General features: G+C 38.0%; 1 protein-coding gene across 9 annotated transcripts; it reads right to left on the reverse strand.

The window, feature by feature from the left end:
* Positions 1 to 217: 217 nt before the first annotated feature.
* On the reverse strand, positions 218 to 26531 carry LOC113063927 (glutamate receptor ionotropic, NMDA 1-like). 9 transcript variants are annotated; one of them, XM_026234386.1, is made up of 23 exons: positions 25843 to 26531; positions 21090 to 21224; positions 20542 to 20718; positions 18249 to 18311; positions 14952 to 15049; positions 14237 to 14358; positions 13035 to 13209; positions 12661 to 12805; positions 12303 to 12389; positions 12058 to 12193; positions 11104 to 11231; positions 10857 to 11021; positions 10542 to 10660; positions 10001 to 10113; positions 9751 to 9899; positions 9515 to 9672; positions 8905 to 9066; positions 8531 to 8640; positions 8054 to 8199; positions 7715 to 7771; positions 5599 to 5625; positions 5094 to 5204; positions 218 to 1611 (listed from the first exon to the last, which is right to left on the reverse strand). In XM_026234386.1, exons 1-23 carry the CDS (start codon positions 26089 to 26091, stop codon positions 1543 to 1545), a joined length of 2901 nt encoding a protein of 966 aa, XP_026090171.1. In that variant the 5' UTR covers positions 26092 to 26531; the 3' UTR covers positions 218 to 1542. The 9 variants fall into 9 exon arrangements, with proteins under 9 accessions (XP_026090171.1, XP_026090164.1, XP_026090163.1 ...); XM_026234379.1 differs by lacking the exon at positions 7715 to 7771; XM_026234378.1 differs by lacking the exon at positions 7715 to 7771 and having other exon boundaries at positions 12046 to 12193.

Genomic DNA, 26531 nt, shown 5'->3' on the forward strand with positions numbered 1-26531 from the left:
AAACCACATTCATTGACTCAAGCAATGAGAAAAAACATACTGTACACCTGTCAGTTTGAAAAGACTAAAACCTAAAGTAGAGTAACTTAATAGTAGTAAACTGAAGATATATGTGGTATGCACTAATTTGACACAGTTTAACTCTAATATATATCAGAAACAAATATGTCTAAATCTTTTGAAATACGAAAACTACAAAAGGAGTGTTTTGTTAAAAAACAAACGGCTGACATTTACATATAATATATTTCGCATTCTCAAATGTGCATTTTCATATCAAGTATCAGTATTACAATCAACATTTGGCAAATTGCATAATCTCCATATGCATATAGCTTCCGACAGATTCACATTAAAGTGCTATAGGTGATCACTCTTATAGGGGATTTTCCATGGGTCATAAAAATAGCATTAAGTGAACATTTACAGTAAGCAGTCCTTATTTGTACAGCTTTTATTGATGATTCTCAACCCCAGAACTTGGGAATGGGCCAGTTTTTTCCATCTAACTAATAGGTGTATACGAAACTACAGCACCAATGTCAAAAATAAATGGGCACACTTGGGGTTTTCTCACGTAAAAGGTCTCTGAGGTCGTCTGTGGGGACGACACACAGAGAGGATTTTGCATGAGACACCAAGTGCTAGTTGGATGAAAAAACTCGGCCCCTTGATGCACCCTTCAGACTGAAGTTGAGAACGACTGCATAAGAACTTTAAAGAGGAAGAACTGTTGAGTTTGAAGGAGAGTTTGCAATTAACTGATGTGCAGTAAGCCACATCTTAAATCAAACATTTTAACTGTATACTTTTTCTTGTCCATAAACTTTCAGGGACAAATTTGCATGCAAATTACATGCAAAGAGATTTTAGAATATGAAAGATAATGATATTTGAAATAGCGCAGATAATGTGCTTGACTGGCTGACTTTTCGCTTTATAGATTTTATAGACAAAGAATGAAAAACAATGAACAGAAAGCAAGTAAAACAATAAAAATGTATAGAAGATAAATATCATATATAAATGATGACTATAATTAATCTTATACAACTAGTTAATTATCTTAATACTGGCCTTAGAATTGGCCTTGAGACATGTAAAAGTTTTGTTCTTTGTTCTAAATTATACTGTACAATACTTAAACCACTTAATCAACGTAAGAATAAGTACTAGGCTAATACTAATAAGAAATATTTCTACATAATCATAAAGAAATAATTCAGAAGTTGTTCTGGTGGATGGAATGATAGTGTATATTAATTTTAGCATCAAGCTATAAAGTTGTATGTGTTTATGTGTTTATATGGTCTGTGTGTTCGCAGTGCTCCAGTGCATGCCATCCCCTGCAGTCCACCATCAAGTCCCAACAGGTTCCACTGGCTCTCCATAAAGGTGAAGGGGCTCAGTAGTTCTCGTCCATGATGGATCCATCGTTCGAAACCCAGATGAGTGGTTCTACAATGCTCCTCTCTAGTTCCATCTTGTTTGTCTCTAAAGAATGAGCATGTCTTTATGTTAAACTCTCCCTCTTTCTCTGCCTCACACCACCGTGCTGACAGACGGGTCGGACAAGTTGAGTTGGCCCGTAATGTCTGTGGGTGGGAATTGCTGTAGAAATGGAGAGAAGGTAGAAAACACACAGGATAGAGAAAATTAATGCGACTGTTACCTTTCCTCTTCTCCAAAAGCCCAGATTGGAATTTCCTTCGTTACCCCCAAGGCAGCATGTAGCATGCAAATCCAAAACAAGGACTCAACCATTGAATGTTTCAGATGTCATCATAAAGCATTGGACTAAATTTTGCCAAGGATCTGAAACATTTAAAAGGCTAAGTTTCACAATTGAACTCAACGCATCAAAATTCGGTTACATCCAAGGAGGTGATACAAATTTTAAAGAGTGTGGGAGAAGTGTACTTCCAGCTATCTTGCTGCCTTAGGTGGTATTAAGAATAATATTCAAAGAAGAGGAAGCAGGTTCTTTGTTGTGAGATGGTTTTAGGTCACCTAATAAACTATGTGTTATTTATGTTGGAATTATTGGGGCAAAAGTCAAAATGTATTTGGACGCTTGCGACACACTTAAAAATATGAATGTCAGTGCATTATATAATGAAGTATAAAGCAACTGGCATCTGCAAACAAGTGAATTTAACCGATGACCTTTGTTCCAAGCTATATTTGCAGTTGCTTTTAACCCACTTGGCTCAATGTGATTTCTAGTGGATATCAGATCCCCTCACATTTGTGCTGGCGCCCTTGCGGAGTAAACAAAGTTGTGGTTCATAACATTACCAAATGGACATTGGTTGCATTTTTGAATTTCAGCCAGAATTTTCAACCAAAAAGTGTCCAGGAGGAAATACTTATAAATCTTCATTTAGTATATTTGCAATAGCAGTATATATTTGTTTGTATTTAAATGTAAAACCTATCAACCAAAGTATTTCACCTAAAGTTTGTTAATGCACAAAAATATCAGTCGCTTCCATATTTTGATGTCTAATGCATTGACATTAATACATTTTTAAACTTGGCTCAAATGTTCAAATACTTTCTGGCCCACTGCATATTAATATCTGATATATATATATATTTAATTCTCATTCAGTTCCTGTTTCCTCATCTCAAGCTTAGATGTGTTAGAAGGGCAACAAGCTGTTTTCTCACATGGGCATCTGCTGTGCCACGTAGGCAAAACACTCAGTGACATGCAGGTGCCCAGTCAGAAGGCAATTAACACAACAAAACAAATTGTTTTTTTCTTTAAGTTTTTGTAAGCTATAAAATGTCTCTCAGTGATGCTTGCCAGGTTGCAACAGCAAGGACATTTTGATTCAAACAAAATATTTTGTTCTGACAGAATTATCATTTTAAATTCTGTTCCTTGCTGTGGCAAACTGTGAGATTGAGGCACATAGAGCTTTATTGGTTAAGCTGAAAAACATCTGCTAATCAAGACTGACTATATGACCCTAAGGATTACATTTTCAAAAAGTAAAATGCATATATTGATGGAAAAGCAGCAGCAAAGAGTTCCAGATGGTAGTAATTCTTTTTCTTTCTTTGTTTTTGTGAAAACAAAAGACACATGCTACATTTGGATGTTTAATTTCAAAATAACATTTCTTATTAACATAAATATTACGTTCAAAATTAATCATACTTGTTATAACATGTGTCCTCTTTTATAGCTTACTCTTTTTTTTTAATACTATGCCATTGCCAGTAAATAAGCTTATAAGCTCAATAAACGATGCAACATCTCTAAAAGCCATATCTTAAGGCAAAAGTTCTCATTGCCAAGATCATCATCATATTGCAGAATAAATGTATTCAGCAATACTTCTGATGATAACGGGAGGCTTTTCTTTTCTTTTAAATGTTATTTTTTCCTTTTTTCTTTCTTCCTTGGTGTTGCATCAAGAATGCCCTTAGCACGCCTTAGTGAGCATGAGAGTTCTTGTTATGTTCACTTAGAAGGCTTCCTGTTGGCACTTCCAAATTAAGCCCACAGTGCCCCCTGGTGAGAGACAGTGAGTCAGCAAAAGAGACAAAAAGTGTGTGTATCATCACTACCACAAAAAAATGCAACTACTTCTACCAAGGCAACCAAAACACAGTCTCTAATTCTATGACAGATATATTGCATGCTTGCAGAGGAAGAGAGAGGCTGTGTAGCATGTACATCATGTGGGGGACGTCGACAGTTATAAATCCATATACATCCACTTATATAGAAAGAGAGGTGACACTGATATCAGGAAATAAAAGGATGGTTAAACACCATGGATGACTACTATTGTTTTTCTCTTTTTACCTGGATTGTTGTGCCTTTTCTTCACCATTCACCACCCCAACCCACTCTCCCCATTTTTTTAAACACTTAAAAAGGAAAAAAATATGTAACATAATTCCTAAACAAAATAATTAGAAAATGTAATATTTTGTTTAGGCCCTCTTTAATAAATTGGGGTGCCATAGCAAATCATATTAAAGTTAACCAAAATCAGCTGTTTTGTAGAAAATTTGTAGACTTGATCTGTTTATAGATTATACTAAATACAAGTACGTATATTATATTAATTCATTTACTGCACACATTGAAACTTGATGTATCTTGCCAGGTTTATGTCATTGATATCAAACGTCATTAGTTCTTGCATGTTTTATGACTTATTTATAAGACTTTTATAGTACTTTTATCATGTTTTTTAGAGCTTGAGAGCCCTTGGTCACGGTCTTCTATTACTGAATGGAGAAAAGCAGCTTGGACATCCCACTATCTCCTTTTGTGTTCCACGGCAGAAAGATAATTATACAGATTTGGTACAAAATGATGGTGAGTAAACGATGACAGAATTTTCATTTTCAGTGCCCATTCCCTGAAATAAACTTGGTTAGGACCTTAAACAAAACAGTTCAAAAGAAAAACATTGTTAATTGATGATTTCAAAGTCTGAAAGGGAAGTTCCGCTGTTTAAAAAAAAAAGTTAGTCCGCATGGCATGGTTGCTCTGATCAAACACCACAACACCAAAGCATGCCGTCAGGGAAACAAACATCGCAAGATTTGACTGTTCATATCAATAACGTCAGGCAGGTTTTGGGACGAGAAACACACAAGTACGCACAGCACATCCCACCAAAAAGAGGCACACACGTTCACCCTCACGGACACACACTCCACATCCAGGGGTTGCAATAGGGAGAGAAGCAGCCCAGAAACATCAGGCATTGTGCAGCGCCCCCTCCTCTTGGAACAGTTCTTAGGTTAGAACCTTTTCCCTGATCACTGGGTCCTAAAACCTTACTCTTAAGGATGGCTGAGCTCTTAAGTCCTAACTGACAGATGGGGTCTGGATGGTGACTTGATGACTGACTGACAGACACGTGGCCGAGATGCCAGGAATGGAGGAATAACCAGAGAGAAATGCGGCTCTCTTGGCTTCAGACATGACATGTCATTTAAGACAGAAGAAAGTAGATACAGAGAGAGAAGTGGAAGAATAGGACGAGAGAAAGACAGACGCAGAAAGAGGAAGAGAGACCGGCCGAGTAAAAAGAGATGCCATTCCTTAACCTCCTTACCGTGTCTTTGGAGGACCTACGTCTCTTGATGCTGGAGGCCAGGGTGGTACTGATGGACCTAAAAGAGGGTTTCTTTTTTGGGTCGCTGTCTGCTCTACCACTTTTCCTATCCTAAAATAAATATACGTAGAACAATTATTCATGTTCTCTGGCTGGTTTTCAACTGCCAAAACCACATCCCCTAGTTCCCCGTTGATAAGCTATATTAAATCCAACGATCTATAAATATGAATGGAAGTCAGACTTGTTTGACATAAAGAATTGGAACACTTTTAGATTCCCAAATGAACTTCCTTTGCATCTGTTTTGTGCCGTTTCATAAAATCTTCCTTTTAACACTTTGTGGTTTTGGCATAGAAGATTGGGACTCTTTTGCCCCCTTCCCTCCCACTGTCCAACAAAGGTGCCCAACACGGCTACTCTCTGGCCTCTACAAATGGTACGAAGGTATAGCACAAGACTGGGTGTGTTTGTGTAAGAAAAGGTCGAATTAAGGTATTCTTACATCCTGAGTCTCTACAGAGGAAGAGGGCTGCATTGGGGAGGAAAAAAGAAAAATAAATGAATATTTATCCACTTGCTTTAAAGATCATATGACTTTAAGATCCAAAAGCAAAAGCAGAAGGCAGCAAAATGGTTTGCTGAGGAAATAATGACATCAAAGCCAAGCAGTCTGTAATATCACAAAACAAAACAACACTCTTATAGGGAAGTAGGGCAACCAATAAAATGCAATAATACTGATCAATACATGAATACTTATAAGAACCCTCTTTGAGCGTTATACTTTTTGTAGGGTATAACGGAAATCCACACCACACATGTAGTAAGGAATGTGTGAGGGAGTTGGGTAAAATGTGGTGTGAATTTCATTTAGACTCATGCAGAGGGCAGTAGGAGCAAGGTGTGGATAAAGTAAGCAAAATGTGACAAGCATACAGTTGACTTTGACTGATGGAAGACTCTCAGGATCATTTCTTGCGGCCCTTTAAAAGTTTCTGAATATCATCTGACCCCTTCTACCACTTTGGGACTTACCACAATGTCTTTGCAATCTAAGAACAACTTAGCCAAAAAAAACACACTCTTGTTTGTCCTGCTTCAATTTTGTGCTTTACAGAAAGAAAAAAATATATTAATAAGTCCTATTTGCTTGTGGTTAGAGCACTGTCTATGCATTTAGCATGCTGGAGCCACATAGACCACCGGCACAGTGAGACACATAAATGGCTGCGAGCTTTAAAACAGTATCTCATCAGAACACATTCACGGTTCACTGAGTTTTGCATCATCATTTTTTAAAAGTCTTTCCCTTTTGTTTTCTCATTTTCCTGAAGGCAGTGCACTTCTGAATGGACTCTGCCATTACCATTAATCATTTTAATGTGGGCGTCATGTTTCTGACATCTCTGTGCTTTTGAAATGACAACGGAACAGCCCAGTGGACAAAATTGCAAATTGGGCAGGTTATTCAGAAGTGCAGTGTGTGTGTTACACGCAGTTCCCTGAATGAAGGTGCAGTACACACAAGTGCAAATGGGGTATTTGAATATGGACATTCATAGAAGTAAAAAAAACAAACATTGATATTTATACTCAAGCTTGCAAAGATATCACCATCAAAATTTTGTGTAAATTCCTATACAGAAAGGAAGAGCTGACAAAAAACATGTAACACCACAGTGAATGATCCATACAAACTAATGTTTAGTGATACATTTATATTTAAATCAACACTTCAATTTTATCTGACATAGGTGTTCTAGACTCCAATTTTAAAGTGTTTTTATCCATCCTAGTGTATGTTTGCTTGACCTTTCTGCATAAGAGCCTACATGCATATACATACAGAGACAATTAAATGTGATGCATATGAGAGACATTGACAGTAAATTGACCTGCTCACAAAGACAAGCAACTGTGATCTTACCTTCCACTGCTACTGCTGTTTATTATATTATCAGTCAGCAGCTCTGACCTTTTGTCATTTTGAAAAAAGAAGCAGCTTGAGGCTCTCAAAGCCTCACCGTACTTCTACCCAGCCCATACGCTACTGGCCCACCCCTTACCAAATATCATAGTCCCACTGGGAAGACCTCCCAGGACTTCTCACTCGAAAACATTGGTCTTAAAGGATATACCTGTACAGGTGAGCTAGAGCTTGTTGCAGACATTTCAGTTGGACTGTGTTAGACTATAAACTGGGCTTTTGAAATATTTACTTCTGTAACATGTTCATGTAATATTATTACTTGTTCTGTTTTTAAAGGATATATGCAAAGACTCATTAAAGGTTGAGGCTGGGACTAATGACACCAATTAGCACTCTGTCCTATTTTTTCCTGTTCTTTTTAGCATAGCCTTTTGATGTATACTAGCAGTACCTAATCAGCATTACCTTTTTATATCACAAACATTAATTTTCCAGCCCAAATCATCTTCAAATATTTCAATTTCATCTAACTGAAATACACTAAGTGGTTTGAAGCATTTAAGTGGTTCATGCCATGAAAGTAGCTTCGTATTCTGATGGATAACTAAGCATATCAGCTATTTTAAAAATACTGATTCGCGTAGCAAGGATGACGTGGCAACAAAATGGATCAGCTTGTTTTACATACTAAAGATGGAGTCCCAGCCGCACCCACAGCTTGACTCCCTGAGCTCTCCTTATTGTCCTGTTGGGACAGACAAGAAGAAGGAGGCTGATTGAACCAGAGCAGCCTAGACAATCCCAGGCCCTTTTGGAAGCTTAAGAGCACACAATGGTGATTGCCCACCTTTGCTCACCACACCAAACAGTGCAACCAAAGATCTGTTTTTAACAAAGGTAGGAATGAAAAACTTGGGAACTAAAGCCCAGTACAAAAAGTTGTTCATATGCAAAACTCTGTTGGGAGGTCATTCCCTTGTGTTCACCCTTCTTTTACCTCTTGTGTTGTAGGAGAGAGCTACCTTACCTGTAGGTTCTTCCTCCAAACGTTGACGGCCGCAAAGGCTAGCTGCATCTGCTTCCTGCGGGCGTCTTTATGGCGCTTATATGCAATCTCAATGAAGATGAGGAAGATTCCTGCTGCAATGCCTCCAGCAACTAGCATGAAGACACCTGTGAATGAGAGAGATTAATGAAACTGTTAGACTATTTACATAGGCACAGTATTTTTCGAATCAATCCACTGAGGAGCTGGAGGGGGTGGAGCCTCTGTGTGATGGAATCCTAAATGTATTGGCCACATATTTGGTGCCTGCTGCTGAAAACCATGCAAAATGGATGAGTGTTAAAGGTTAATGAGTTTGTTACAAATGTGAACATCAACACAGGTGAGCATAAAATGACAACTAAAAGCATTGGACAAAAAAAGGCCCCAATACCTTACCTACTGTACCTTTTTTGTCCAATCTTTTTTAGGTTTCTCTGTACCCGAAATGGACCATACCTGCCATATTCTCAAAGGTGAGTGTGGCTGGGGCATTGCTCCTTGAGTCACACTCCTGGTATCTCACCCAGGTTTTATCTAGGTCTTCCATGAAGCCGTTCTCATGGGAACTGCAAGAGGTGGTGAAGAGCAGGAAGAGAAGTTCAAAAGTTAATAAGTTGTTTTTGGTAGAAAGTACCGATAAATCCCAAAAAGTCACCACAACCACCATCAAATAAACACAAAGACACATATGATCAAGCACACAGACAACAGAGCAGGGATGAAATAGGGGAAATACATAGAGAGAGATGAGTAAGTGTCCAATGGTGAGATTTTTATACAACATAAAACTATACAGAAGCATACAATATGCTGCTTCGGCTGGGACAGACCTGAGAATAGCCAGGGACACATTCTGTTTCCAGGGGCTGTCCTTGCGCATGCCTATGCCAAAGCCCGAACGGAAAAACAGCTCTCCCGTGGTCACCAGGTCGCACTTCTGCGAGGCTTCAAACTCCAGCACCGCAGAGTCCCAGATGAAAGCATGCAGCTTGCTGTTGGGGCAGGGGGAAGGGAGGAGGACGGGAAGGATGAGGGGTTACGGTGCAACAGTACAGTGAGAAACAACACACTCATGGCACCCGACCCCACCCACCCCTCTTGTGCGACTTGTGTTACCAGAAATCTAGACTGCCACCTCATAGACAAATGAAATCCAATGCCGGACGAGTGGAGCTTTGTCCCCCATTGGATTCCCTCAATGACGTTTTTGCTGAAAACCTGAAAAAGGTGTTCTTTAGCTCATTGTTAATATATGTTATGTGTGGCACATAGCTGGGCCTCTCCTGTGTGGGGTTATGGACCAGGGTCACAGGTTAGTGCAGTAAGTGCTGGCACTGATTTATATACCTGAGACCCGCAGGTCCAGAACCCTTGAGACTGACAGACTGATTGGCTGACCATGAGGCCAGATCTGCTGGTGTCTACCCAGCAGGGACTCACTTGTCCCGAACAGCCTGGATGGCTTCAGCTGCGCTTTCGTAGTTGTGCTTCTCCATGTGGCGGTACATGGTGCTCAGCTCAACTTGTCGCCGGAAGTAAATATCCACTGAACTTTGCTTCACTGTGGCATAGATGAACTTGTCTGATGGGTTCCTTAGCTGAAAAAAAAAAGCAAACTCACTCTTTACATCTTGAAAAGCTTTACTTTGGTAGTTGAAATGCTTAGAGAAGCATACCCTTGGGTCATTGATGCCGGTGATGCGCTCCTCAGGCCGGTCCAACACCAGGAAGGCAGCCAGGTTGGCAGTATAGGATGCTACTATAATCATAGCAAAGCCAGCCCACACCATTCCCAAAATTCTTGCTGAAAAACTACGTGGGGCACCTGGACAACATGTGTTAAGTACAGTAGTAGTCAAACATATGTCAAGTAAAATTTATTTAATTTAACATGATCATAAAAACAAAGTTTGACTTTGACAACACCTTCTCCAATTCCAGAGTTCAACAAGACGCCCCAGGAAAACCACATAGCTGAAGATAAGGTGAGGGCATCCTCTTCTTCTTCTTCACTGTTTACTTTAAACCTTCCAAATGGGCTGGGGAAACCAGGTCAAACATTGAAAATGATCAGAAAGAGATTAGGCAAAGATCCCCTGTAAGTTGTCCTCAAATAAATGCTCCAGTATCCCAAATCACTTAGCATTGGTCAGATTGCAGAGAACATAGAGAGAACATGAAGCAAGGCAAAGAGACAGAGAACATACAGAAAAAGACAGAACGAAAGGGAAAAGACAACAGGCTCACAGAGTACAGCCACCCAACCTCCCACACCTTCATGGCAACACTGACAATGAAACGTGTTCAGCACTCTCATATTCTTTGGAGACATCCTGAAACAAAGGTGCTACATGATCCCAATGAGTAAAACAAACTACCTCTAAGAACAAACAACATGTGCACACAGCCACCCCATGGACATACATAGAACAGCTAGCCACACTCTCGACCCAACGTCTTGTTGTACCTGAACCGGTCTAGTAGGTAAAGCATCACCGCCACCACATGTACCGACAAACCCACCAATAGCCACAGTGTGCTTTGGAATGGCTGCATGAACGAGTCCAGTGTACTGCGAGGAATTTCCTGAAACACACATTACATGGTAACTTGCATAAATTTTTCACATTTCAGTACCAGCTCTGTTAGGTACTATCAATTCCGTCATGAGGCTACAGTAGCATGTGGTGACTACCAATGCTGATCTTTTCAAAAGGGCTATACTGATGGTCTGTAATTAAAATACAAATAGAATGTGATAGTTTGAGTAGTGTGATTGCACCTTTTTCACAAGGATAGTTAGTCCCTGGTATTTGAAAGGCTTGGAGAATTCTATGTACTGGGCTCGTTCATTGTTGATCGTCAAGGGTGCAACGATCATATCAGCAAGGCCACCCAGGAGCTCACCCATCATGCCGTTCCATTCCTTTTTGTTACTGTTATTTACCTATATCACCAAAAGATATGTAAAAGGCAATCTTATGATTATCTTCCTGCATGTACTTGACACAAAGTGAAAGTGTACTTACTCTTTCTTGTGTTCCAAATTTCCCATCTGCCACCAGGTGTACTTCATAGGTGAAGTTCATAGTCATTGCCAATTTGATCAGAAGGTCAACGCAAAATCCGTAGCAACACTGGGGAACAGTTGCACGTCCTGTAACCAAACCAGAAAAAGTGGAATTTCATTTGATCTGACAGTGATACTGATGGAAAGATCGATATTTTGAAAGCCACCACTCTGTCCATTCACTCCAATATTAAAATGCCTCACTCATTTAGAGATTGTGTTTCTCTTTTAGAAAGTGTGTGTGCTCTCAACCACTAGAAAGCATTGAGGTCCAATCAGTTCCATTTCAATAAAGTCGGCTTTTGCTCTGCTACTCAGCCAGTCATAGATTTTTTGACGATGATAACGGAATAAAATATTAACAAGCTATGTGAATTAATTTTCAATTGATCTGCGGTACTGGCTGAATTGAAGTAGCCACAACTATTGTGTTTGGAATGGATGTATTTTCCATGTATTCTGATCTCAGACAAACTCAAAAGGCAGATTGGAGTATCAACATCTAAAAGTACAATCCTTCTATATTTCACACTTTACCTGTAGATTATATAGGCTTTTACACGAGGCACACCCACATCTGTCAGTATATCCAAAGCAAAAGGCTAAGATGGAAGCCCAAGCAACACATTCACAAGTTTGCAAACATCCAGCACATGCATACATTTTGCACTGAGCAAAAATAATCACATACTTGCTACATAAACCAAACATACACACACATTAAAAATTTGTCTTTTATACATAATTTAACACAAATACAAACACACATGCTCACAGGCACAGACAACGCTTGCACTCTTGCTACATTCATACATATAGAAATAGCTGGTGCATATATATGTATGTATGTATGTATGTATGTCCAGACAGCGGATGTAGAAAAGCACAGTGACAAACGTCCCTGATGTGTTACCTGGGATGGTCTCATTTGGTCCAGTGCAGATCACCTTTTTAATTAAGACTCCATTAGGTGTGTACTCTTCCTTGCAGGTCCCATCCAATGTAGTTGGCTTCACATACAAGAAGGGTTCCTGATGAATGGTCACTATCTGCAATAGAAGGATGGGATTTTGTGTGACATCAATTGCATTCAGATCATTTCTAATTCATGACCCTAAATTTTAAGCAAGTTTTGGATAAGTGAAGAGAACCATGTACCTTTAATCGAGTAGACATCTGGAATCCTCTCGGTCTTTCGGTTTCACCTCCAGGCCAAATTATCTTCTTCTGTTTATTCATCACCACCTGATGAAGCAGATAATTATAGCAGGTAATTAACAGGCATATAATCATAATCTTTGTTCAGTCCTCTAATCTAAAATAATTTGCCTAGATTCCAAAAGTACCATTACATTGTTGGAAATGAATACAATTATGGGAATACTAGTGTTGTCTTGAATTTCTTGAATAATTTTCTGTAAAATGTGTTTTTGTATGGCTCATATGAACTAATGCAAAATTCAGGACCCATGTCCTGAAATTATAAATTAAACACTATGAAATAAAAGACTAGTACTTGTGTTCCATTGTAAATTCCGACTTGAATCAGTCGGCTCTTCTGGTAGTTGAGAATGCTGTAATGAGCGTATTTTCTGTCACCGTCGTCATTGAACTCAACGCGTCCTGTTAGGCCCTCTGGGTACTTGGAAGACATCAATACCCTGAATAGCATAGCCAATATTGACCTGTGAGTTATTGTTGACCCTGTGGATGTGATGCTTGAAAAATATGCATAGATGAAATATCATGCGTTGTGACAGTGCATTAGATCACTGTGAACATCTGTCTGTGGTTGTCAAAATCCATCAAAGAATGACACAATCCCCCTTCAAGCATAATGTCATGGAGAATAATAAACAAACTGCATGCATGATCTTTATTACTACTGACCTTTTAAAGAGTGGCCCGGTCTTCCAGATGTTGGTATTGCCCACACAGCCCCTTGGAGGTTCTGTGATGTTCTCTTTCTCAAAGAGCTCTTGGATGGACTGGGCCACGACAGCAACAGCATCACTGATGTGCGCTGATTCATTCTTGCCGTTGATTAGCTGGAGGCCAATCAACCCTATGTGATGACGTTAAAAATGAAGCAGTGAGCTGCTCACCCTTGACATTTAGGGAGCCCTTTCCAACACAAAAAAACCCATAGGGTCACCTTTTGAGCCAGCATGGGTAAATGACTCTGAAATCAGATGTCAAGTCATGTTTTGTCAATTTTTTCCACTGGTAGGTTTAGCCAATCAGAGTCAGCATGTAAAATGAATGTTTTTCTTCACAGACACATTTTGCCGAAAATGCAAGCTTTGACCCTCGAGGTTGGATTTAATGAACTGAGCCCACCAGCACCACCTACGTCCAAACTGCGGTGAGTCCTGTCCAATTGGTGAGACACTAACACACTGATTGATGAAATATATCAGATTTAAGGTATACTTCATACATAAATCCAACTTCAGAGTTTTTGTTGTTACTGGAGCTGGGTTTGAAAGATCGAGTTCTGTAAGAGAGCTCCAAAACTTTACTGTGAAGACTCCACAAGTGTTTTAAGTGTGGACAAAGACAAGAAAAACACTGGAAGGGTAAAAGGTCAGCAAGTGTATTGGGAGTGACAACGACAATAGTGTGAACTTTAAAAAACGTGTGACTTGTGAAGTGCCTGGGACATAAAAGGCCATTTATAGCTTACCGATAGGGAAGGTTGAAAAACACCCTTTTTAAATTCACGAAATCCAGACTATTAATATAATACACATATTATGATAAAACCACACTTTGTGAGTTAACACACATTTTTTATATAATTTTTTTGTTAACTTCTTAATTAAACCTCTAGAGGTCAACATTGAATTCACAGCTGTAATTAATCTTGCCAGTTAACCAGACAATGCAACCATTATCATGTAATCTAGTGACGCATTTAAAACCTTTAAACACATAAAGTGCTTAAACATTTAAACGGTTATTTTTACAAACACACACACACACACACACACACACACACTCTCAAAACCTCTCTACTTTAACAGAAAAACTGAGACAAAAGGCTTCTTTTCCTTTGCCTGTCTCAGTTGTATTAAGGTGGGTGTACGTACCATCAGGGGCCTCGCTCAAAGCTTTACCGGACATCTCACGCTCCCCAACCAGCCATACATAGCCTGAGCCTGTCATGTTGAGGAAGCGTGCTGTTTTGTACACGGCTGCTGCATCTTCTTCGCTAAAGGCAGACAGACAGGTTTACAACCACTGATAGAAATATGACAAGCTTACTAAAGTATGAAATTGTTTTTTTAGTATTATTTATTTCAAAGAGTTTTAAGGCCCGGCTTGAAAAGACCAATTGGTAAGGGCTGGTTTTGTGCTGGTCTTGCTGGTGGACCAGCATAGCAGGTACTGCAAAGGTTGTTGCCAAGTCTTGCTGCTTAAACTAATTATTTTCCATGTTTAATACAAGTTAAGCTCGATCAAAAGCATTAAAAAAAGGCAGTAAATGGGATTTATTAAAGTGCATAACTAAAGTCTCATCTAAAAAATAAGTGTAATTCTGTTGTTTGAGCTGTTAAATGTTCTTTATTGTTGCATTATTTTGGCAACAAAGCAGTGTTTTTTATTTTAGGTTTGGTCCTATTTTTTCTTGCTAGTAATTTTAATGTTTCAGCTTGTTCATCTTGTGGTGATCTATTCAGCAGAGTGAAAAGAATGATACATATGTTGATTGCTTATTCTGATTCATTTAACTTTTGCAGGTACTTATTCATTGAAGAGTGAAGTGCAGAGATTTTGGCTGACTGCCAAAAGTAAACCTCTTACCTGGCAGAGAGAATGACCACTCGGGCTTCCAACTCTTTGGCCTCCAGGAGCAGGGCAGTTAAGTTAGTCTCTTGGTTGAATTGAAGCACTTTCTCGGCCTGATATTGGGGTACACAATCAGTTAAAGGATTAGTTAACTTCCAGAATAACAATTTCCTGATAATTTACTCACTCCCATGTCATCCAAGATGTCCATGTCTTTCTGTCTTCAGTCGCAAAGAAATTAAAGTTTTTGAGGAAATCATACCAGGATTTTTCTTCATATAATACACTTAAATGGTGGCCAATGAGTTGAAGGTCTAAATTGCTGTTTCAGTGCAGCTTCAAAGGGCTCTTCACGATCCCAGTTTAGGAATAGGGGTCTTATCTAGCAAAACCTTCAGCCATTTCCTAAAAGCAAAATGTGTATACTTTTTAACCACAAACGCACGTCTTGCATTAGCTCTGCAATGTGCATCTGCAAATACACGTAATATGTAATCACTTTGGAAAATTCACACACAGTTAGCTCTGTGTCTGTGTACTCCGGTTAAAAAAAATAGGGTACGGTAAAAAACTCCATCTCATTTTCTTCTCCAACTTCAAAATCATCCGACATCGTTGTTTGAAATTTTTTGGTAACACTTTAGAATAAGGTTCCATTAGTTAATGTTAACTAATCTTAGTTAACTCATTTAGTTAACATGAACTAAGCAAGAACAATTCTTCTACAGCATTTATTAATCTTAGTTAATGTTAATTTCTACGGAAGTTCTGAGTGGCCATGCATTATAATTTTTTTCCTTCTTGTTTTCTCGTTATAACGACTTAATTTTCTCGTTATATCGACATAACAAAAGTTGTTTTCTCGTTATAACGACTTAATTTTCTTGTTATCTCGACATCGCAAAAGTTGTTCCCTAAAAGGTTACAAAACTGTGCCAGGCAAGTGGAACTATATAACTGAATATAACTGATGGGGTCTTGTACACTATCCACTTTACTGTACGCGGACCTTCCTTGTGATCGCTATAATTTGTGCAGTATTGTTCATTACTGACATTTAATTAATTCATAAATGTTAAATGCCTGAATCAATATGATTATTTTGTGTATTAAGTTCTTACTAGATGCATGAGTTTCACCAACGCGTTCTGGGTCATAAAATAACTGCTTATCAAAACCAAAGTTGAACTCACTGTACATTCTGTTTGCATCTATATCTTAATTTGTGCTTCTTTGAGGCAAATGAGATGTTTATCTTCTGTTTATCTACAGTAAGACGGGATGTAACGATGTAGGCTATTTGTGATGTGCCTCTTTTCCTTATTATTGATCTTTATTGTTAATAATATTGATGAGAAATGTGATGTATATGTAAAGTGCATTTAATTCAGTTTTGTTCTATAATGTTCACTGCACGTACACATGAACGCTCTTTTCAAACAGAAGCTTGTAACGCATAAGATATCTGTCACAGCATATAATGACTACTAAAAATTACAAATGATATATAATTTTATTTCAAATAAAGGGAAAATTTAAAGTGAGTTTAATACAAGCAGCTATAAAAGATCTTAGAATAGTTCTGCATCCTTCTGAAGGCGCCTGTGTTTGCGGTGTTGTTTTGAAATGTTAATTACAAAAACAAAACGTTTGGTGTACTGTCTCTGGAAAAATCAACAGTGGTTGAACAGCCTTTATTTATGTATTGTAGACTTTATTACCTAGATGAAGCAAAATTAGCTGAAATATAGGCTACAGTAAGAGCGCCTGCATGGTTGTCCATCAGATGCCTGTCAAAGTTGAGTTCGTTACTACAGCAACAGTAAAAACTGTCATGTCGAGATAACGAGAAAACAACTTTCGTTATGTCGAGATAAAGAGAAAATTAAGTCGTTAACAACTTTCGTTATTTTGGGATAACAAGAAAATTAAGTCATTATAACAAGAAAACAAGAAGGAAAAAATTATAATGCATGTCTGCTTAGAACTTCCGTAAATTTCAACATTTACTAATGCATTGTTCAAATCAAAAGTTGTGCTTGTTAAGATTAGTTAATGCACTGTGAATTAGCATGAACTAACAATGAATAATTGCCTTTTCATTAACTAACAATAACAAAGATTAATAAATACATTGATGAATGTATTTTCCATTGTTTGTTCATGTTAATTAATACATTAGATAACATTAAATAAATGGAACCTTTTGATTTTTTTTTTGGAGTATTTGACTTTCTTTGCACATTCTCTTTGTAAACACTGGTTCGGTACTTCCGCCTAAGTCTCATGTGACCTTTCCAACATGACTACATAATGCGTGAAGTCAAGCTTGTGCAAGATGAGCATTTGTGGTTAAAAAGTATATAAATGTAGTTTTTTTAAAAGAAAATTACCAATTATTTCACTAGACAAGACCCTTACTCCTCAGCTGGGATTGTGTAGAGCCCTTTCAAGCTGCATTGAAACTGCAATTTGGACCCCAGCCTGCTGGCCACCACTGAAGTCCATTATACGGACAAAAATCCTGAAGGTTAATTTCTTTGCAACTGAAGAGAGAAAGACAGAAAATCTTGGATGACATGGGGGTGAGTAAATTATCAGGAAATTTTTATTCTGGAAGTGAACTAATCCTTTAAAGAGGCTATTTACTCCAATAACTGAACCATGCTGCCTCATTTAGCAATTTGATTGGTTTGGTTGTTTTAGTTGTTGTTGTTTTTTAGGACTGAAAAGGGGGGAAATTAAAAATTTCCAGGTAAATTGGTTCAAAATAAAAAATAAAAGAATAAAAAAGCTTGAAAACAAAAATCTTCGGCATTGTTGCATGCAAACTGAGGGTTATCAAGGCTTCTGAGAAGGGCGTGCATGTTAGAGGTTTCGGGGAGTGAGACCGATGCAACCGGAAACTAAAACCAGGTGGAAAGAGGAGTGACAGGTGAGAGGAAGTCATTTCCCCAAAGAAAAAGAGTCGAGAAAAAAGAACGAGGGGATGCTGCAATAGGAAGTAGAAGTAGAAATAGTGTTGTGTTCCAAAATATCGGATCGCCACAGAAGAATGGGCTTGCTTTTTTTTAAAGTCTGAATCATGCATCATCCTTTATTAAAAAGGAAAATATGGTAATGAAAGAAGCGGAGCGTTTTAATTTTTTCATTAAAATCATAAGAAAGGGAAAAGTAACGTCTCAACGTAACAAGAAACACGTGCTACCAAGAGAAGGGCATTTCTGGGTTTGCCTGTGATTGGTTGGGCTGGTTCTAGGAGCTACGTTTAGAGATTTTGGAGGGCGGCGTGCACTGACCATGCAAATATACCTTAGGTCCTCTCTTGTTGTCATAGGACAGTTGGTCTTGGTTTTCATAGTTCCTTTTTTTATTCTGATGAGTAATGTGCACAGAGAAAATATGCAGACACAGAAGAATATTATAAACAGTTGAAAATGGTGGGCAGTAAAGCAACCAACAAATTTTCACTTTTCTGCTCCAAATTTGAATCCCTAAAACTGGGACTTGCAAAAAACATCATAGACCATCTGGCATAAAATCACAGACCTAAACAAAGCTAAAAACATTACAAACTTCAGGAACCAAGTGGTGCTTTTCCATCCATCCAGATCTGCTACCTAACGCTTTCTGAATTATTGACGTAGCGTTACTTCAAATTCAATAAAAATGACAGACTACTGTTGATGGGCTGCCAAATTAACAGATTGCTTGATAATAATACATATGTACTGTTTATTGCTTGGTCCTCTATGATTGCAAAAGCACACTCACAAGACATTTTCTGCTGCAATTTCTGCTGCAATTTTGCTGTATTTTTGAGGGCAGTGGCCTCGGGGGAAAACCCCCGGCTCAAACAGTGCCATTTTGCAGTGATATAAATAAACCTCCCCTGCTTAGACACACAACACTGCCCTAGTACTGCGTTAAGCTGGACACACTCTCATGCTCAAGAATCTGAAATTATGTGTGACCTACTTGTATATGCGTGCTGTGGCATTTGCTCATATGGCAACTCAAAGGAAATTAATAAGGTGAATGCACATCAGCCTTTCCTGAGCACCTCTTAAACCCAACTCATGCTGCAGCCATGAACCCCGCTGTGCGTTCACTGGAAATAGCTCATTATACCTGACACTCTCATAGTAAAAGGAATATGAAAATTATCCTTGGCACATAGTGCATAAATGTAGTCCGATATGCACTAGAATATATTAAGCAAAAATAGTGTGAAATTTAGGCACCGTTTTATTTATGGGAATGGCAATATAAATTACAAAAAAAAAAGATCAATAGCAATGTCTCATTCCTTCTAATGTGATAAAAATCTGGCTTAGGCAAGACTAGGCAAATGTATTTATTTAGCACATCTGTGCTTTTCATTGGCATAATGACGAAGAGAAATGAAGACAAATCAAGTCTAAAGTCATTTAAGAACATAAGCATGATTAACACATAAAAAAGGGTCCACTTTCAGGTAACTTTGTGGGAAGGTTTCTTAAAATTTCTTGGAGACGTTTTCTCTTCATGTAATCTCAGATGGACTCAATGGTGAGATCAGTTTTTTGTGTGGAGCACTGGCTGTTGTCAGACTCGTGCATCCGAAAATCTCACTGGATTATTACAATTAAAAGCGCAAAAGCAAAAGTAGAAATAGCAAAAGTGGCACATTTTTTTTTTAAGTGGCAGAAAACCAACCATTCACACTTTCCACAGATCTCATATATAAACTTATGCATAAATGTGATTTTATCACTAGATGAATAGATAAATCATGCACATATGTGTCTTACATATATGCTCCTATACTAAGTGTATTTTTTTTTTCTTTGGCCGTGTCTTATCTCCTATAGAACACATAGTAAGCTAGGACAGCCATTGGTGACCAGTCGAAAAAATAATGAAAAATAAAAAATAAAGCAGGCTTTTTGGGATTTCAACAGTCTTCCTGCACCAACAATGTCTCTGTGGGTATGTAGCTCAATTCGCACCATACCTGTTAATAATCTCTCGCACCAATTAGGGCAACAATAATTACCTCAGCACTGAGCAGGGGGGATGTGGGCTGGTGATTTAACTTTCATCCCCAAGGAAACTGAGCAGAACCTCTGCAAGAGCAAAATTCCCACAATGCACCACTGTATTTATGAAGCAATAACAGCTCTAAACCACCTCATGAGACACACTGATGATAGACTATCTAATTGCAAGGATCATATCTGTAGCTCAAGGCTACAAAAAGACCAGTTTAATATCATGCATAAACATTGCATAAATGTGTTCAAAAAGTCTCTGATGCTTTGCAACGCCCCAGGTTAAGGGTTTCATTTTGCTCCTGTTGACACAGGATTGACACAGGAGTTTTTGACTATGATAGAAAGCAACATGAAATGAGCAAATAACGCACGTTAAGTCAAATCAGACCACATTGGACATGGCTGACGCCTTTGGTTTTATAATGCTAGCCAACATTAACAACATGGCATGAGAGATGTGATCACACAACAAAAAAGTAAAACAGTTACGTACATAGACTTTTGCGATTGATACACACACGCTTGCATACTAACACACACTGGGAATCCTGGAACTGGGAATATCTTACCTTGGTCTCTTTCTCCTCCAGAAGAGTTTCTAGTCTTTTCTGTGCCGCTCTGCCTTCATGGTCATCACTGACGATTAGAATGATGTGATTCCAGCGGAACTCCCGCATCATGTCAAACCACACATGTGCCTGGTGGGAATAGGGTGGCACCGTGCGGAGGAATGAGAGATGGATGCTCTGGAAGAAGGGTAAATATAAATTCGATTTTCAAATAATTAAGGGCTTTTCTTCAACTACAGGCATTTTTTTTTACCCTTTTATTGTTTTTTTTATTATTATTGTTCTTTTGTCTACTGGTAGAAGAGTAGAAAGAAAAGAAAGGTGGGACACATACAGTTTAAAAAAGACTTTTAAAAAATGTATTTTATTTAGTAAAATAATAAAAGGGTATTTCAAATGGAAGCCCATTTCCACCACAAGATAAAAACTTTCAGACATTCAAAATTCAGACTTTATTTATATTCAATTTAGACTGGCTTAACAAATTAAACCGCAAAATGATTCATACTGAAACTGAATAATACAACTGATCTCTTATTGCAGCTCACCTTGTCTGAGTAAATGGACATCCTGGTGGTGAGCCCTACTACAGGTATGCGGTAGAAGCCTGCGGTGTAGGAGACCGGAGTAGGCGTCAGATGGTCACTGGACTGTGGTGGATGGCTCACCAGGATGGCATAGACCTGTGAATAAAATCAGAGAACTCGTTTAAATACCAACTAGCAGTCAAGACTGGATCACAGAGGCTTGGTTGGTATGACTCATGGATCTGGCTTCATTCTGTGATTAAATCTATAAATCACTTCACAGGCACACAGATTGACAATTTAATTGATTGATGATGAAGGATCTATGGTTGGACTCAAGGGAGCAAGAGAGACAACGAGGAATCTGTCCATCACATATAAAAATGTTTGTTTTTCCCAAAATATGCTGCATTGAGAAGGAAAAACAACGGAGAAAAACATTATGTGTTTCCAGAGAGGCCCTCCGGCATTGGCTCCATCTGTCACCAAGCATCTTCAGAGTGGGCAGAGACATCAGTGAGCCAAAGGCGCTAAAACTGAGCAATACTAAAAAGTTTTGCATGGAAGAATCTCACACAGCCAAGAAATTAATTCAGTGATGATCCTGACTTCCTGCTAAATAGCTACACAACCTTAAGGCATACATTTGTTGAAGGTATGTACATAATTAAGCATTAGTAGACACCCATTGGTTTGACCGGCAAAGTTGGTGTGAATATTAGTGAGAGGACAAACAAGGCAGCGCCATAAACAGGATGGGAGAGAGTGATTAATGTTCAGCCCAGTTTTTGTTCAGTGCGTTATCCAGGTCTAAGATAGACTCCTACCTCAGCACTTTTTAAATGACATCACTGGCACTGAGAGCACTTAATGCACAACCGCTTAATGTGATTTTTGCGTATGCAGGCTTTTAATGAAACAACGCATCAGGCTGAATTACTCCCATGAGTGTGAAAGTTGTTATTCAGTAGTGAAAATGCCTCTCATTTACACTTCATGTAAGGCATTGCTACTGCAATCCTTTATAGTTTCTCTTCCGACACTTCTCAGGCTAAAGCATGGCATGAAAAAACAACAAAACAACTCAAAACTAACTGGTGATGATTTTATGAGCAGATTAATGATTAGATGTATATTTTGATCCTTTAAAACATAAGTAAAAAAATTTGAGCTTGTGCATAAAATTGTATTTGACATTGAATTGTATTTGGCATATCTATCTATCTATCTGTCTGTCTGTCTGTCTATCGGTCTGTCTGTCTGTCTGTCTATCTGTTTGTCTGTCTGTCTGTCTGTCTATCGGTCTTTCGGTCTATCTGTTGTTCTACAGCTATCATTCTACCTGTCATTCTATTGTTCAATTGTTCCACCTCTCCATCTATCTATCATTCTGTTGAACTACATTGTATAAAATATTTTGTTCGCTGTCCTTACAAATTGTGCTTTATAGTAAAGCATGATCTAAATTAAGTGGTTGTATGTTTCAAAAATATTATTAAAATATCATTTAGCATGTCATTTTACATTTTTTCTCAGTTGCTTTGACATTTACAAAACAGTAAGCGCATTTCCCAAAACAACTCGAATAGCAAAACACCATAGATTACCTGCTAAAGCTAATCTCTTGCTCAAAATCCTTAGTTTGTCTCTCAAAAATAAATATCTGTGGCAATGAACATGTCAGTGCCATCAGAATGACACGTCCTTGTGTCATAGTTTATGGATAAGACAGTCAAATTGCTTAGTCATGTTGTCAATATAACAGTGTACTCTGGAGGGATGTTCTGATGTAAACTATGGCAACATTTAGGAAGACCGTTACTGTATTGAACAGTATGCCATATGCTTATGTATGCCATATATACATTTCAAAAGTACACATTTATACATTACTGTATGTGGGATATTGATTGAAAGAGACTGGATAGAATTCCCAGTTATACTTTTACTAGTGGTCTGACCAAGAACATAATTATAGAAAAACCCTTTACAATGTCATGTGATATAGAAAAGGAAAAAGAAATATGGTCACAAAGATGAAAATAAAAAATAAGTGCATTGTCAGAATTTGTAACTCTTGTGTTGTCCTCTGTCTATACAGTATGAGCTTTCCAACTGAGGATCCACGGGAAGATCCTTTGAGCTATTTCAGAGAAATGGTTTATCTTTGGTTGATCTACATTCTCTTCATTAGTCAAGGTTCACTTGCACAATTCATGCCAAATTTACAACAAAATCTAATAATAGTAAAAATAAAAAAGTGCTTGGCAGTTTTTGACAACTAGATTAACCATTTTGCATTGAATGACTTATACGATGAACTAAAGACGTTTTGAGCGGTAAGACTGTTGCACAGAAAACTATATAATAAATTTTGAGCAGCATGACATTAGCAACTGATAATGTAGGAAACCGCAGATAAATGTGTATAATCAATTGCATGAATGTACAAAAGCAATTGCAACTTGCTGAATGAGAATGAGAACTGGTTTTATGATGTGTATAAATAGTAACTAGATGATGTAGAGGTTGTACAAGTAGTTTTGAGAATTTCATGTCTGATTTGAGAAATGCACCAAAGTGACTGAGAAAAAATTTAATGGGTAAGATCAAGAAGGAAATTCAAATGTGGTGACACATTTTCACTGTTCAAACTGTATGTATAGTGAACCACATTATTAATATGGTGTATTTCTGAACATAGCTGTATCTCTGAGGCATTTTTGACTTGAAATAACATCCTCTCTCAAAGACATGTTTGCAGATAGCAATGCCATGATGACCTTTCCACCCCCATCTTTATTTTTATCAAGCACAGTAATACTCTGTGAAAATAGGAACTGCTTGCTTTGAAAATCATTGATTTTTCATGCGTCACCTAGTTTGTTTTGCAGCTGCTGCCCTCAGCCAGTGTCGTAATCTCACTCATTCCTGACATCAAAGCTCTGTGGGGTCAGCTACAGTACGTTAACCTTTTCTCCCACCGTGAGTCCATCGACCTGCTTGGATCATCAACTGACAGGCTGTCCTGTTTAAACATCTAAACAAATTATGCAGCTTCAATCTACTGCCACAATCCAAACCAAGTTTAGCTGTCCAAATAACAGGTCAGTGTCTGCCTACACTATAAAAATGTTTTGTTGGCTATCCTAAAAAGTGTGCTTCATGTGGTAACATCCGAATAACAGGTTTTATTCAAGTTAAAAATATTATTGAATATGAGTGAATCAACAGTATTACATAAGATTACATTTTAATGCCAAAATATGTAGAAATTGTTATTTTTATTTCCTCTTTTTATTATATATATTTACATTTAGTCATTTTTTAAATATATATATATATATATATATATATATATATATATATATATATATATATATATATATATATATATACAGTATATATTTGTGTGTCCCTGGACCACAAATCCCGTCTTAAATCGCGTCCATGTCCAGTCCATGGTCACAAACACACACAAACACACACACACACAAAGTAAAACAAGTAGATAGAATAGAAAAAAACTAGAAAGCTTTTTGTTTGTTTTTTAAATAAAAAAGAAGAGAAATAAGATTAAGTAGAATTAAAATAGAACAGAAAGAATTAGAGTAAAAGTGTCAAATAAAGATGGAAGAGATGTGTTTTTAGCCGATTCTAAAAGATGGCTAAGGACTCAGCTGCTTGGATAGAGTTGGGGAGTTCATTCCACCAGGAGGGAACAGTTAATGTAAAAGTCTGTGAAAGTGTTTCTTTGAAGTGGCACAATCAAGCATGTTTACTTGCAAAATGCAAGCTTCTAGAAGGCACATAACTCTGAAGTAATTTATTTTATTTTTTTTTTGTAAATGGGGTACAGAGACAGTGGTTGAATTGAAAATAAAATTTTATGCGAGCAGCTATTGGTAGCCAGTGCAAATTGATGAACAAAGGTGTGACATGCATTATTTTAAGCTCATTAAAGATTAATCTTGCAGCTGCATTTTGGATTAATTGTTGAGGTTTGATAGAAGTGACTAGAAGACCTGCCAAGAGAGCATTGCAATAGTCCAGCCTGGACAGAACAAGAGCTTTAACAAGGAGTTGTGAAGCATGTTCTGAAAGATTGGGCCTGATCTTACTAATGTTGCATAAAGCAAATCTGTAGGACAGGACACATTTTAGCAATGTGGTCTGAAAAAGTCAACTATATATATATATATATATATATATATATATATATATATATATATATATATATATATATATATATATATATATATATGTGTGTGTGTGTGTGTGTGTGTATGTGTGTATGTATGCATGTATGTATGTATGAATGTGTATGTAGTTTGTCTAAAAAAAAAATCTAAAATTGTCTAAACTATAATATGCTTTTCAATTAATTGTAGGCTACAAAATATGATTTTATACAACTAAATCAACTGAATAGATAAAGTATGCAAACAAAAGTCATTTTTAAGGGAGAGATAGTACTGCAGTGTTACAGTGCAATAAATGTAAAAAAAAACGGGATCAGTACATTTGTAGATCTTTCAAGTAATATTTTTGCATATTTAATGGAACACTTTTCAATAGCGTAACTATGCTACTTGTAATGGATAATATCAATATCATTTCAAAACACTTCCTAATGAAAGCTCAGTAAATTAATTCAATCCGAATGTTCATATTACATGGACATATTTACACCCCAGGCAACCCTTTAAGCCATTTTATACTCGATCTAACCACATGGAAGTACCACAGTGCAAAGCTGATACTAAAATCCCACCTGACTGGAAATGAGATCCTCACACACAGACAGCGCCATCTGAATCGCATTGGCTTTGTGAGTGACAGAGATGGCGGTCAACTTGAATTTATCCCTTCCGTACACCTGGTTCGCCTGAGCGACCGCATCCTTGAACACCTGCTCGTATCTCTTCTGGCTCAGGACGGCTCCGATGTTCACAATCTTGGGCTCGCAGCCGCACAGCACGCAGGAGCAAGAGAATAACGCGGCCAGCAGAAGCAGACGCATCGTGTGGAGGGCCAGAACAGCGCACGGAGAGCCCCAATGTCCTACCTTAGTGCTGCTGGAGGCTCAGTGTCGTGTTTGGGCTATTTGCTTGTTAAGAATGAAAGCAATGTCCAGTGTGGCAATTGTAGATTTAAAAAAAAAATCCCAGGTAAGAAATTCACACAAACTGTGGCGATCTGTTCATAGTGCCTGGTTCATTCAGGCGATGGGATTTAAGAGAACCGGCATCCACTGCATCCTTTCTCTCAATTCCTCCTGGTAAGTCAGGCTGTAGACAAGCAGAGCAACAAAGTCGCATACTGCATGAAGCCTGGCAGCAGAAATCAGTGATGCGTCTCGTGTCGTCCGTCTCTCTGCGAGTCGGCTGTTGTTCTGCAGCGGAGCGCTGTCCTTGGTGCTGACAGCTGTGCGCGCTCTTTTACGCGCGCCCCCGCAACCTC

This window comes from Carassius auratus, chromosome 46, assembly GCF_003368295.1.
Source record: "Carassius auratus strain Wakin chromosome 46, ASM336829v1, whole genome shotgun sequence".
Classification (NCBI taxonomy): domain Eukaryota; kingdom Metazoa; phylum Chordata; class Actinopteri; order Cypriniformes; family Cyprinidae; genus Carassius; species Carassius auratus.

Bases quoted from the DNA above. Each gene is read 5' to 3' on its own strand.
- LOC113063927 (XM_026234386.1), bottom strand. From the start codon at position 26,091: ATGCGTCTGCTTCTGCTGGCCGCGTTATTCTCTTGCTCCTGCGTGCTG. The intron at 10,661-10,856 runs GTGCAATCACAC...TGTGTGTTTCAG, and splicing joins TAACTATCCTTGTGAAAAAG to GAAATTCCTCGCAGTACACT. The intron at 7,772-8,053 runs GTAAGGTAGCTC...CTGTCCCAACAG, and splicing joins TTTGGAGGAAGAACCTACAG to GACAATAAGGAGAGCTCAGG.